Here is a 13,484-nt window from a genome sequence, read left to right on the forward strand (position 1 = left end):
CCGGGACATTCTATTCGAGACTAAGAATAAATGGAGCTTTTACATGTTCGAGCAAGTGTGCCGATAGATAGGGGTGAAAATCCCATTCGAAGTGTGGTATATGGAGGTGTTGCAGCATCTCCAGGTAGCCCCCTCTCAATTGCATCCCAACTCTTGGGGTTTTATTCGGGCGTTTAAGCTCTTTTATGAGGTCATGGAACGGCTTTGCACGCTCCGCTTATTTTTTTGGATGTTCCGGGTGACTCACAGTTGCAACAAAGACAAGGCTCGGGCTTGACGTCGTGGATGGACATCTCTTCAATCATGGAATGGACAAGCTCTATTTCTCCCTTTTGAGAGTTCTGTGAAGAATTGGAAGGGTGGTTTCTTTCGTGTCGAGGCCCGGGGGACACGCCATACTTGAGCGTATGGCCCTGTCAACGTCCCCATTTTCCCTTTTCTTGGAACGGGGGGATGCATCCAAGGCATGCCAACTCCTTTGCTTTCTCGTATAATCAGCTGGATGATCAAGAGAGGAGGACTACAGATGAGATGCAAGCTTGGGTTGAGGAGTGGCGATCTATCCTATGTTACAAGTTAGTGCAAGGCGACAAAATTTTTGAAGAAGCAGTTAGTATGCATCTGATTATCTATATCTTTCCTTTGGTTCCTGCCATTTATCTGACCTTTATCGTTTGTTTCTTTCAGCAGCGATCATGGGGGATCAGGCTGATCGGAGCAGGCTTTTGAAGCGGGCGACTGCTAGGAGGAGGGATGTGGAAAGCAGCAAGCATCCCAGGCCGAGTTTACCTACTCGGGTTGAGGGTCCCCCATCCACTCCTTGGAGGGAAGCTGGTTAGGCTAGTGGTTCGGGGGGGACTACTGTCGCCAAATATCTTGAAGGTGAGGGTGTGCTCGCCACCCAGGATGGGGAAAATACTCTGGCCAACCTGCAAGAGCTTCACTCGGGTGAGCTACATGAACTGAAGGAGAAGCATGTCGAAGATGTGAAGAACTTGGAGGCCCAGAACCTCTCGGCCGCTGAGCAACTTTCTACAGTGTCCCTTCAACTGAAGGATGCTCGGGAGACTTAGATGCTTGCCAAGATAGATGTTTGCACCACTCAACAGAAGGCGAATTCTCTTGATGATCGCCTTAAGAGGAGCGAAGATGAGAGGCTTCAACTCTGGGACAAGGTGAAGGCCTTGAAGGTTGGGAATATCCGGGTGTAGAAGGAGCTGGAGGACCTCAAGGCGACCTACTGAAGCTAGAGGATGACGTCGATGGGGCGGCTAACGCCGACTGGGACAATGCTTTTACCTAGGTCGGCTTAGTTTACTCTGAGGCTGACTAGTCTTGGACTTAGATAGATGCTCAGGTTACCCCCGAGGGTGAGCTTGTCGTGGACGGAGATGAAGGTCATGTTACTCTCCCAATCCTGGCCAAAGGCGGCAGGGGAGATCACCTTTAGTTTTTGTTTTGTTTTGTTCTTGTACTTTGTATTCTCTCCCTTTTTTAATGAATGAAGGTTCTTGATATGTTCATCCATTGTTTTTATTTTATTGATCGAAATAGTTGAACTGACTAATCAATCAATTATATAATTAATCATTTGGGTAATCGGTAACATCTGGTATTGACTCTAACTATTGTCGAAGTAATAATTGATCGGATCTCCATTATTAAACTGAATGAGAATACTGAAAAGTCCCAAAATAGTGGGTGCCCGGTTAATCGTTATTGAACTTGAATGAGAATGTTGGATAATCTTTAAGTAATGGATGCTCGGTTAACCATTATTAAACTTGAATGAGAATGTCGAATAATCCTCAAGTAGTAGATGCCCGGTTTCTTTAAATGAGCAAGATGGAGCAATCATTAAGTAACGAGTGATCGACTAGCCATTATTGAACTTGAATGACAATGCCGAATAATCCTCAACTCTCAGACCCGTAAGTGAGGTTAAAAGGTGATTCCCAGGTGGTGGAGTGAGGGGTTGTGCGGTATACCCATAGGACATTATACAACTGTTCCGACCATGCTCCCTTGACTTCTTGTAGTCTTCTTTTTATCTCTCGCAGAAGGATTTTGTTAGCCGCTTCTGCCTGGCCAATTGTCTGAGGGTGCTCAACTGAAGTGAAATTTTGCTTGATGTGAAGGCCCGACAATAGTTCCCTGAACTTGCAGTCGGAAAATCGAGTGCCATTGTCAGTGACAATTGTAGCAGGTATCCCGAACCGTGTTATATTATTCATCCAAGTAAATTTCTGGATGTTAGCCACCGTGATGTTGGATAAAGGCTCAGCTTCGATCCATTTAGTGAAGTGGTCAACCGCCACTATGAGGAATTTAAGTTGTCCGGTTGCCGGTGGAAATGGTCCCAGAAAGTCCATACCTCATATGCAAAATGGCCATGGGGTCATTGTTGTTGTTAGCTTTTCAGGCGGGGCCTTGTGAAAGTCAGCAAACAACTAGCAGGGTGTGCATTTCTTTGTGAACTCGGAGGCATCTTTTTTCATGGTCGGCTAGTAATATTCGGCCCGAAGTACCTTATTGGTTAGTGATGTTGCACCGAGATGATGACCACAACTCCCTTCGTGGATTTCTTGGAGAACATACCAAGCCCTATCGAGGTCGAGACATTTAAGCATGAGAATAGAAAAGCCCCAAAGATACAAACAACCTTGGACTATGGTGAACCACGAATTGTACCTGAGGAATCTTTGTCTATTCTTCTGATCCGCGGTAAGTCGCCATTGGTTAAGTATCTGATGATTGGACTGGTCCAGTTGTCCGAGATTTGTGTTTGTTCAACGGTCATGACACTAGGTTGCAAAAATGTCCCTTGGACCACCAATTTGTTGTTACCCGTGCTCTTTGTGCTTTCTAATTTGGATAAAATGCCTGCCTGAATATTATGCTCCCTTGGGATATGTTGGATGGAGGCCGTTTCGAACTGGACCATTAGTTTCTTAACCTTTGCTAGGTATTTTCTGAGTAACCTGTCTTTTGTGTGATAGACACCCGTAATCTGAGAGACGACAAGTTGGGAATCACTGCATATGAAGATCTTTTCTGCTCTGATTTCTCTAGCCAACTGTAGACCAGCAATACATACTTCATACTCGACCTGGTTGTTTGAAGTGGGAAATGTGAAAATGAGTGAGTGTTCAATGGTCACCCCTCGGCCATTACCTACCAAGAATCCTGCTCCACTGCCCTGGGGATTGGCCGATCCATCGACATAGATAGTCCTAATCTGCTCAAAACTATTGGGTTGCATAGTCAGCTCAACAACAAAGTTGGATAGGACTTGGCTCTTGATAGTCGTTCTGAGCTCATACTGTATGTCGAACTGTGCGAGTTCAAGAGATCATCTGTCGACGAGTTCCGACTTATGTAGAATCTGACGGATTGGTTGATTAGTTCTGACCACTACGGGGTAAGATTGGAAATACTATTGTAGCCGTCTCGTTGCCATCAAGTGGGCGTAGGCGACCTTTTCCAATTTCTGATACCTGAGCTCTAGGCCTTGCAGGGTCTTACTGGTGAAGTATATTAGGTGTTGATCGTCTTCACTTTCTCTTATTAGAGCGGTTGCCACGACTTTGTCTGTTACTGCCAAGTAGACATACAATGTCTCAGCAGGTGAAGACATAGAAAGCATGAGCGGGGTAGCCAAATATTGTTTGAAAGTCTGGAAAGCTTCTTCACAGGCATTTGACCAAATAAACTTGTTGCTCTTTTTGAGGAGTTGGAAGAGTGTGAAGGAGTATTTAGCGGATGCAGTGAGAAACCTGGCCAATGTCGCGAATCGCCCATTAAGTTGTTGGACCTCTTTAATTGACTTCGAGTTGCACATGTCTATAATTGCTTGACATTTTGCTAGTTTGGTCTCGATACCCGACTGGTTAGAAAAAACCCAAAAAACTTGCCGACTTCAACCTCGAATGTACGTTTGTCGTGATTGAGGCGTACATTGAACTTGCGTAACCGGGCAAAGATAGCCTTCAAGATGGTCACATGATCCTATGTTGGTAAACTCTTGGCGATCATATCATCCATGTAGACCTCCATGTTCTTTCACACCAGGTCCCCAAAAACAGTGTTCATCATTATCTAGTATGTAGCCCCTGTGTTTTTCAGGCCGAAGGGCATGATCGTGTAGCAGTAGGCCGCTTTGGGTGTAATGAAGATGATTTTGTCTTGATCTGGAGGGTACATGGATATCTGATTATACATGGAATAAGCGTCCATAAATGATAAGAATGGGTACCCGAAAGAGTTGTCTATAAGATGGTCAATGTTCAGAAGTGTGTATGGATCTTTTGGGCACACTTTGTTTAATTTGTATAATCCACACACATACACCATTTCTCAGATGGTTTCTTGACTAGCACAACGTTTGACAGCCAGGTGGTGTATGCAATCTCTCGGATGAACCCTACTTCGAGTAATTGAGAAATTTTCCGAGTAACCTCAGTTGTCCTTTCGACACCCATCTTTCTTTTCTTCTGGGCCACTAGTTTTGCCCCTGGATTTGTTGTGAGTCGGTGACAGGTGACCAATGGGTTAATTTCTAGCATGTCTGCGGCAGACCAGGCAACAAGATCATTGTTGGCTTTCAAGCATTCGACCAACTTGGATTTTTGAGTTTCGTTGACAATGCTGCCAATATACACTAGGTGTTGTTTTGAGGGATGGAGCTGAAAGAAGGTTTTCTCTCCTTCTGCCTGAGGGTGTAGTTCTCCCTCTTCCGTTCTAGCATATAATTCTACCAGGTGCTCACCACGTTGTCTTTTCTATGGGGGCGGTGACTAGGTTGGCATGTGGCACAGACGTAAGCTCATCTGATAACAACTCATTGCACTCTATTGGTCTCCCTTAACTGTACATACTTGGAGGTCGGATGAGAGAACTTTCATGCAAAGATGTGGAGTGGAGACTATTGCTTCCAGATGGTTCAAGGTTGGTTGCTCGAGGATGACATTGTAGGTCGAGACACAATCAATAACCAGAAATTTAGCTTGGATTGTCCGGGTTAATGGTTGTTCTCTAAAAGTAAGCCATATTTCAACGTAACCTCATGGGCTGACCCATTGCCTAGTAAAACCGACAAGCTGCCCATCATAAGGTAAGAGATCCTTATCTTTGAGTTCCATCTTTGTGAATAAATCTTGGAACATGATATCTGCCGAACTGCCTTGGTCGACAAATAAGCGTATAACCTTTTTATTGTTCATTTTGGCGGTGATGACGAGGGGGTCGTCATAACCGCGGACGACGTCTTCATAATAACGGTCGTCGAAAGAGATCAGTGGGACTATTTGATGACCCTGATATTGGTGGGGGTTCCGGACAGTTGATTGCATGACTTCCCAGACATACCTTTTTTGGGTTGCCCTGGATGTACCCCTAGCGACGAATCCACCGGATATTGTGTTGATGTCCACCGGACTCCTGTGTCGCCTATTGTCGGGACGGTAGAGATCTCCCCGGTCTCTATTCGGAGGACGTTCCTGTTGGGCTTTTGGAGGGGAACATCTCCGAGGAGGACTAGATCGACGCGGAGGTGGTGACCGCCCTTGGTGTACCCAACAATAAAGTATCGGAGGTGTCCAACTTGAATCAGGTCTTCAATAATGTCCCTCAGTTGGGTACATTATTTTGTTATGTGTCCAAAGAAGGTGTGGAAATCACAATATTTGGAGCGGTCCTGGGTCCCTAGCTTTCTGCCCGGGTTGGGTTTGGGTAGTTGGACCAAATGAGTGGCCATAACTTCTTGCAAGATTCTAGTGCGACTAGCATTAAGGGAGTGTAGGAGGTGTATTTGGGTTTTTTGGGTTGTCGGGGTGGATCATCCTGAGGGTGTTCGTGTGTTTTTGGTCGTTTGGCTTCCCATGAGGGGGTTGATATTCTCTATGTTAGGCTGGTGGGTGGTTACGATGAGTTTCCTCTAGGTTAATGAATTGCTAGGCTTTGGACCTGAGTTCTTCCATTGTGAGATTTGAATTCTTAGCCAACTCTTGTCTAAAGAGGCCATCCTACAACCCTGTTACCAAGATATGCACCGCCACTTCCGCGCTTAGGGTGTGTACCTTCATAGCCTCTGAATTGAACTTGTATAGATAAGCCCAAAGGGGTTCATGCGATTCATGTCATACACCGGATAGGGTGTAGGAAGAGCGAGGTTGTTCTTTGCTTGTTGTGAATCGAATGTTGAATTCGTTGGCAAGAGTGGCCCATTGATCAATGTTGTTAGGTACTAGCCATGTAAACCACTATAAGGCAGCGCATTTCAGAGTGAGGGGAAATGTATGACACATGATAGGGTCAGTCGCCCCATGGAACAACATTGAAGCTTCAAAGGCGTCTAAGTGATCGTGCGGTTCCCTTGTTCCATATTGGTCGATGTTATTGGGGCGGGTAAGGTGTTTAGGGAGTGGTGAAGACATGATGGTTTCAGTAAAAGGGTGTCTTGCTCGTAAGGAGATATGGTTGGAGGGATGGGTTATCTAAGTGGTTTTCGTGTTGAGGGGCTACTAGTCTGGAAGCCTCGGCGGATTCAGCGGAGTTCTCATTGGCAACTCGCCTCGAGGGTCCATTACTGGGTTCGGGTCTATGCTGACGAAGCTCAGCTAGTAGTTGGGTCTGCTGTTGGATAATTTGGCCTTGAGTTTGGATCATTTGGAGGAGCTGTTGGGTTGTGGGTGCTTCTTGGGCGGGATTGGGTGGATGACTTTGGCTAGCTTGTTGAGATGGTTGCACAAGTGTTGGGGGTCAATGGAAGGGGTGTCATGATTCGGGGGAATGTTTGTGTTAAGCGGTTCTGCTTGGCTGGGTGGTTGAGCTTGATTATGGGTGGTTACCATGTTGTAGGTAAGCCATAGACGGCGCTAATGTTGTTTTGTATTAGTAGGGAATGGTCGGTAACTGATGTAGAGTGGTAGGTGGTGAGTGTTCGATAGAAGGTGAAGGATCATGGGATCTGGTCAGAATGTCGTCTCGACCCGCTGGGGGAGATACCTGAAAAGGTTCTCCGACGATCAAGTCAGTTGAGTATTCTAAAGAGATAAAGAAAGTAAATAAGAGAGAAGTTATAGCAATAAGTGTAACAATAAATGAGGGAATGAGGAATTAATTATACTTCATGTGTGATCTCATCTATTTATAAGGTCCAGGAAGTGCTGAGATGACATCTGATCATTGACCAGCATCTAACAGTACAAGGGATGTACTATAATCGTCCTTGCTTGTCCTGTGGATTCGCTCTTATCAAATTGTCGGGGCAGGTAGAATGTGCAGGCGGCATGACATTTGGTTTGTTATCTGACACTGATGGTGAGTCAATGACGCATTAAATGATGTATCAAAGGTGCATTAAATAGCATGTCAGAGACATTAATGCTGGGTCAGGAGCATTTATGACATCTATTACGAGTAGACTCATCTAGGGCTAGTAATAGGGATATGTGGAATGTTGCATAGGATATTTAGAGTAGAGATGTGACAACCATTATATAATATTGCTCATTAATTGACACTTTTAATGACAACAATAAAAAATAAAGTTAGTCAAGTGTTTAGTAACACAAATGAAAAAAAGAAAATAATCAAATAGTTTTAGAGTTTTTTAAGAATTGGAACATTATTCATAACTAATACTACATAGATATGAAATTAAAAAATTAAATAAATGTCACGTAGAAAATATAAAATGCCTTAAAAAGACCATATAAACTTTGAGATGATATCTCATATTAAGGTGAAGAAGATTGATAAAAACTATTAAAAATATGAAAGAAATTGATATTATTACTCCTACATTGTTTTGGTTATTGGACATCTTGGATACAAGGTTATGGGCAATAAAATGCAAAATATTTGAATTTGAAGTGTGTTTTGGAGATAAAACGTGATTACAATTTGGTTAAACATCACCACGTCACGTTTTTACTGTTGGTGATTCAGAAAGTAATGTGTAAATCAATTATATGCATAAAAGCTACACGAAATTTGAGAAGCACTCTACCATCTTAAAATTCCGGAACATCATGATAATGAGATTTTGATGGTTGACTTTAAATAAGTAGTCACACTCATGATCCATATAGCAACCAAATTTCACAGATTTTCTGAAGGATTGAGTGTTGACTTTGTCATTGCCTTAAAATCATATTTATTGATACTTTCTAATCATACTCATAGATAAAAAATTACTTTGTAATCTTATCACTATCCATAGCTCCTTAATTCTTAAGAAGGGCTTTTATGTATATTCTCCAGAATCTATTTATTTAAACTACAAATTTCTGAATCTGAATATATATTTGCCTAGGATAGTGGGTGCATGGTGCATACAGGCACATTGTCTTGAGTATCAAGATAGAATAAGGAAAATGTTTTATGTACCTCAAAGAAAATAAAATGTTACTTTTTATATTTTGGGATTTTTTTGTTGGTATAATTAAGGTATTTCTCATCCTATGGGTAAAAACTATTTTTTTTCGAAATAAGTGATTTTCCCTCCCAACATGTATCACTTTCAGAAATTAAATTCTTGACTTTTTAGTCTATCCTAAGATCCAATATGACATTATACTACTATACCAACATTTTATTGGTTATTTTGTGATTTTTTAATGTGTATAAATTAAAAAAAATGGATGAGAAAAAGGATAATTTATTTGTTGTAATGTTGTACAAATAATAAAACTCCGAAAACAAATATAGCACATCTAGATGTGAGTGATGCGTTCTATGTTATCTACTAACATAACCAAAAACAAGTTCCTTCTAAATTTCATATAGCAATTCAACAACAAATTGAAAAATGAAAAAAAAAATGCACTCCCTTGGTATAGTTTCTAGCTATGAAGCACGGATACTAATATGTGTGTCGGGTACGATACGTATCCGATACGTCGACATGTATTTTTTCCAAAATATAGGATACGATACGTTCAGGGATACGCGTATAAAATAATAAAAACACATAAAATATGATAAAATTATAAGTGTAAATCAAAATATCCAAAGTAAAAAATATGGAAATTTAAAATCAATGTCATCCATAACAAATCTATCTTATTCTATTTTAATGAAAATGAATCTATCCTAAAATCATTGTCCTCCATAACAAATATATTTTATCCTATTTTAATGAAAACGAATCTATATAATCATGTTTTATTGGAAACGAATCTATCTTATCCTATTTTATTGGAAACGAATCTATTTTATCTTGTTTTATTAGAAACGAATCTATATATCATATACTTTACTGAAAACGAATACATATATCCTATATTTTATTGAAAACGAATCGAATATGTGTCTTAATATTTATTTTTTTATTTTTATTTTTTGGATACTCTATGGATATGTATCTTTCACAAATCTGAGCGTATCCGTGTCGGATACGTGTCAGACACCGACACGTGAGGGTATTTGACGAATCCGTGCTTCATAGGTTTCTAAGGTTTCTAGTAACGTGGTTTCATGAGCCATGCAGATTCAAACAATTCAAGAAGTGGATCATCCTTGAAGCATTCACTCCTTTCAACATTGAATTTCATAGCACTTTCATTCTCTTCATTATTTCCATCATTATTCTCTCCCCCTTCACAATCATTTTGATTTTCTTCTTTCCCTATCTTCAATAACACTTCCTTATATGATAATGACCCTTCTCCACCAATTTGTTTCTCATGTGGGTTCTCTTCTTTCCCTCTATCCAATAACACTTCCTTATATGACCCCTTTTTGGGACATGACTCTACCATGTCTTTTACCCCTTTGGCATTTTCAACTTCACAAGCCTCTAACATAGAAGGAAAACTTTCTATACTACCATTTGATGAATCTTCTATATGACCATCACAACTCCTATAAACACTTATTGTCTTCTCTTTTATACTTGATTTCTCTTCTCCCCAATGGTTCAATATAGAAACTAAACCATTCAACCATGAGATAATATATGTAAGTGACCATTCTAATAATGGGACATGGTGTATCATCATAGGGAATAATGTGTTTAATGCACCATCAATTTTTTGTGGTAGGCACATTATTATTAGCACAAGTTCATCAACTTTGTCAAACAAATATGTTGAGGGTGGAAACAATTTCTCGGTCAGTTTTTCAGCTTCTAGAATGTGATCATCTATGAAGGAGAGAATGGCTAGCCATTGGTATTGAATGGCCAAAATGAAGGGTGTGACAAATTTGGCTAAGTTTGTTACCCTTCTCAAAGTTGAACCAAATGGTTCATTGATATTTTGGGTTTTTGCAAAGATAGTGTCAACAATTGTTAAGATTGAGACTCCACATGCGTGTAATGGACGATACCTTGAACTCATTCTTGATGTTGCCCTTGGCTTCTGAGAAATCAAAAAGAAAAAAACACATCAAAAAGAGACAAAAAAATATCATTGTATTCTATATAGTTTAAGTTCCAACTCATTTATTAATCAATAATCATAAGAGTTTAATGTCTACCAATTTATAACATGTTCAAATAGATCCTAATAAGGTCCTTTGATTCATATAGCCAATGTCATATGCTTGATTGTTACTCTTGCATTCTATAATAATTATCAATTCATCATTTAGCTTTGAAAAATTAAATAAATCATGAAAGAAAAACGTGCATGCTCATTTGATGAATGTTTGAGAAATCTGAGACTTAAAAAAGATTTATTATCTTAAACTATGTCACAAACAAATGACAATGAAGCAAAAGCAGAAAAAATAATGAAGTATAATTTTTTAAATTGACATACATGTTTTTACGTGTGCAACATATGATTTGTGACATAGTTTGAGACAACAGATCCTAGTTCGGAGAGAGCGATGTATCATCATACATAGAAACCATTTCATCTAACAATAATAGCAAAACTACTGCAATTAATTAAACAGTATGTCCTGATAAAATCATATATGCTACATTAAAAAGAACATATGCATAACAAAAAATGAGATCAAGCAAAATTCCGAACGTACTTGGGAGAAGAAAATGGTGGGTGGCATATTGGAGATAATAAGATATTGATGTAGAAGGTGCTATTAGTTCATAAATCTGCAGATAATTAACTTGCCCTTCAGAAAATTTACGTATCTTTAGGTTCTTTGAGATCTAGAACATAAAAATAAAATGAAATAATATAGATCGAAGAAGTTGTTTGTGGATTCAAAGTCCTTTTCTGACTTTATGGAAGCGAGGAATGGAGCGTGATTTTCTCAAGGGGTTCACTAAGTATAATTTATACGTTATGTTTTTATGTTGGACTAAAGTATCTCTTCATCACAACATGTAAAAATAATTAACTTCTTGTTTATAAGATAAAAATTAGCATTTAGGACCCATTTAAGATGCATGATAAGACAAGGACCGATAAAATAAGATAAGGCCTAATATCATAAGCATGTAGTGTATGTGTTATGTTCTATAAGATTTTGGATAAAATATTATATATGCATATCAATTTGCACCCTACATCAAGATATAGACATTAATTTGTTTATGGATAATTGCTATATGAAGTGGGCAATGGTGAAATGCTTGTAAAGACCTCACATTAGTGTTATATATTGGATATCTTTAAATATATGAAGGATTATTCTACTTGTTTCGTCCAAAACAAAATCACTTTTCCATCCTCACTAGCACATTTTCCCTCAACAACCCTAAACATTTTTCATCATCACAGTCACCAAGTCTTCTCAACTCATGGAAACGCCACAAAGTCAATACCCATATGATTTTATTCTACCTTGAGATATGATGTACATCTTATTCACCTATACTTACATTATTATATTGTGTGTTGTCATTCATCATTAACTCTTGAATACAAGTAATCCAAATAAATATTAGATGATATATTGATTGTGTATGAATTTTTATAATGACAATGCAAAGGTATTATATCATTAAACCTCAAATTTATGTAATAGTTTAGTAACTTGTCCTCTATATAACAATTATAATAATTGGTTTTCAGATATCTTTATTAATTCAGTAGGAGTGGAGTTGTAAAAACATAAGTTGTCTTGATATTCTATAGATAAAAAGTGACAAATTTATTTTCATAATAAAACCCTTTATTAGAAATAACATAGTAATTACTTAACATTAACAAAGTAAGGATAAAGTAGTAATCATACCTATAATTTTTTTTTTTGTTTTGTAAAGACACTTGAAGAGGAGGAAGTTTATTTTTCTAATATAACATTTAAAAAGGACTAGATGTAGTAAATATTACATGATAATATAGGATAAAAGAGGAAATTAAATAAGAAAATAATAACTCATTAACTTTTACTTCCTAAAGTAGCAATTAAAATGGAACAAATAAATAATAATAAATATATATTGACATATGGGTTAAGTTGTAAATACTAATTCAGTAAAACAGGCTCTTCAGCGAATTGGGTTAGCACCCCTTGTGCCTGATTCTAATATATTTGTTTATAAAAAAAACAATCAAACAAGCTCCCACGTTGTCACTTGTCATATTACTTCTTACAAATCCACGTCTTCCCATAAAAAATAACACTTGTACCATTTCAAAACATAAAATCTTGTACCATACGCGCTGCTTAGAAACTTGTGTTTGATCGATCGTGATAAGATTGAGTTAATTAAATAATCCCTCATTTTCTACCTGTTCTTTCGATAATTAAGCAAATTATAAAAGGAAAAATAAAATAAAATACTATATCAGAAAAATATATATCCATTAGTATAAAAGTTTTATACATTTCTACCGTTTATATTTATTTATACTACAAAAATATTATACTCATATTATATTTCTTAAAATATTAGCCACGTGATAAACGAGTCAATTAACTGTTTATCTAATGTTCATTACTAAAAATGATCTCATTTCATAATGGAGCACATATTCTTTTTTATAATATATATTAATGTCATGATTTGTGATTAATCCTGAAGTATTAAATAATTAAATTTTTAATTTATTTTATTTTTTGATGATACATGGAATGATATAATTTATATGATGTCATATGTGTTGTGTGACTATACTCTTAATGTGTCTTTTCGCTTGGATTTGAGAAGACCACACGTTGCACAGAAAAAAGTTGCAATTGCAAAAACAAAGTCCACCAAGGCTAGATACAACAACGTCACCATCCTATAATCTGTTATCTTGTTTTTGATTGAATTATACAAATCAAATTAAATAGTTAAAGTTAGGTAGTGCTATACTTTTATGACTAAATATAGTTATATTCTCTTACTAAATTATCTTATCTTAATATATATAATAGGTAAACTAATTATTAATAAGTATTAGACTGTGATCAATGTCATTTTTTTATGAATATAATAATTAATAGAGGATATATCATTTCCCTTCATTAATATTTTTTATCTTTTTTAACTACCAAGATATTAATTACATACGCACTGTCTCATTAATTATATTATTCATCCCTATCACTACTCTCTCCCTATAATTAAATTAGGC

At 37.8% G+C, this 13,484-nt stretch overlaps 1 protein-coding gene across 1 annotated transcript; it reads right to left on the minus strand.

Annotated features, from left to right (window-relative positions):
* On the minus strand, nt 9,465-11,215 carry LOC109362030. The gene is made up of 2 exons (XM_019607605.1): nt 10,990-11,215; nt 9,465-10,364 (listed from the first exon to the last, which is right to left on the minus strand). Exons 1-2 carry the CDS (start codon nt 11,014-11,016, stop codon nt 9,465-9,467), a joined length of 927 nt encoding a protein of 308 aa, XP_019463150.1. The 5' UTR covers nt 11,017-11,215.

This window comes from Lupinus angustifolius, chromosome LG12 (genome assembly GCF_001865875.1).
Source record: "Lupinus angustifolius cultivar Tanjil chromosome LG12, LupAngTanjil_v1.0, whole genome shotgun sequence".
In the NCBI taxonomy this organism is placed as follows: Eukaryota; Viridiplantae; Streptophyta; class Magnoliopsida; order Fabales; family Fabaceae; genus Lupinus; species Lupinus angustifolius.

What these genes read in the sequence shown, in the direction of transcription:
- LOC109362030 (XM_019607605.1), bottom strand. Translation starts at nt 11,016, where the DNA reads ATGCCACCCACCATTTTCTTCTCCCAA. An exon ending in CCACCATTTTCTTCTCCCAA is followed by an intron (nt 10,365 to 10,989) that starts GTACGTTCGGAA and finishes TTGATTTCTCAG; the next exon opens with AAGCCAAGGGCAACATCAAG.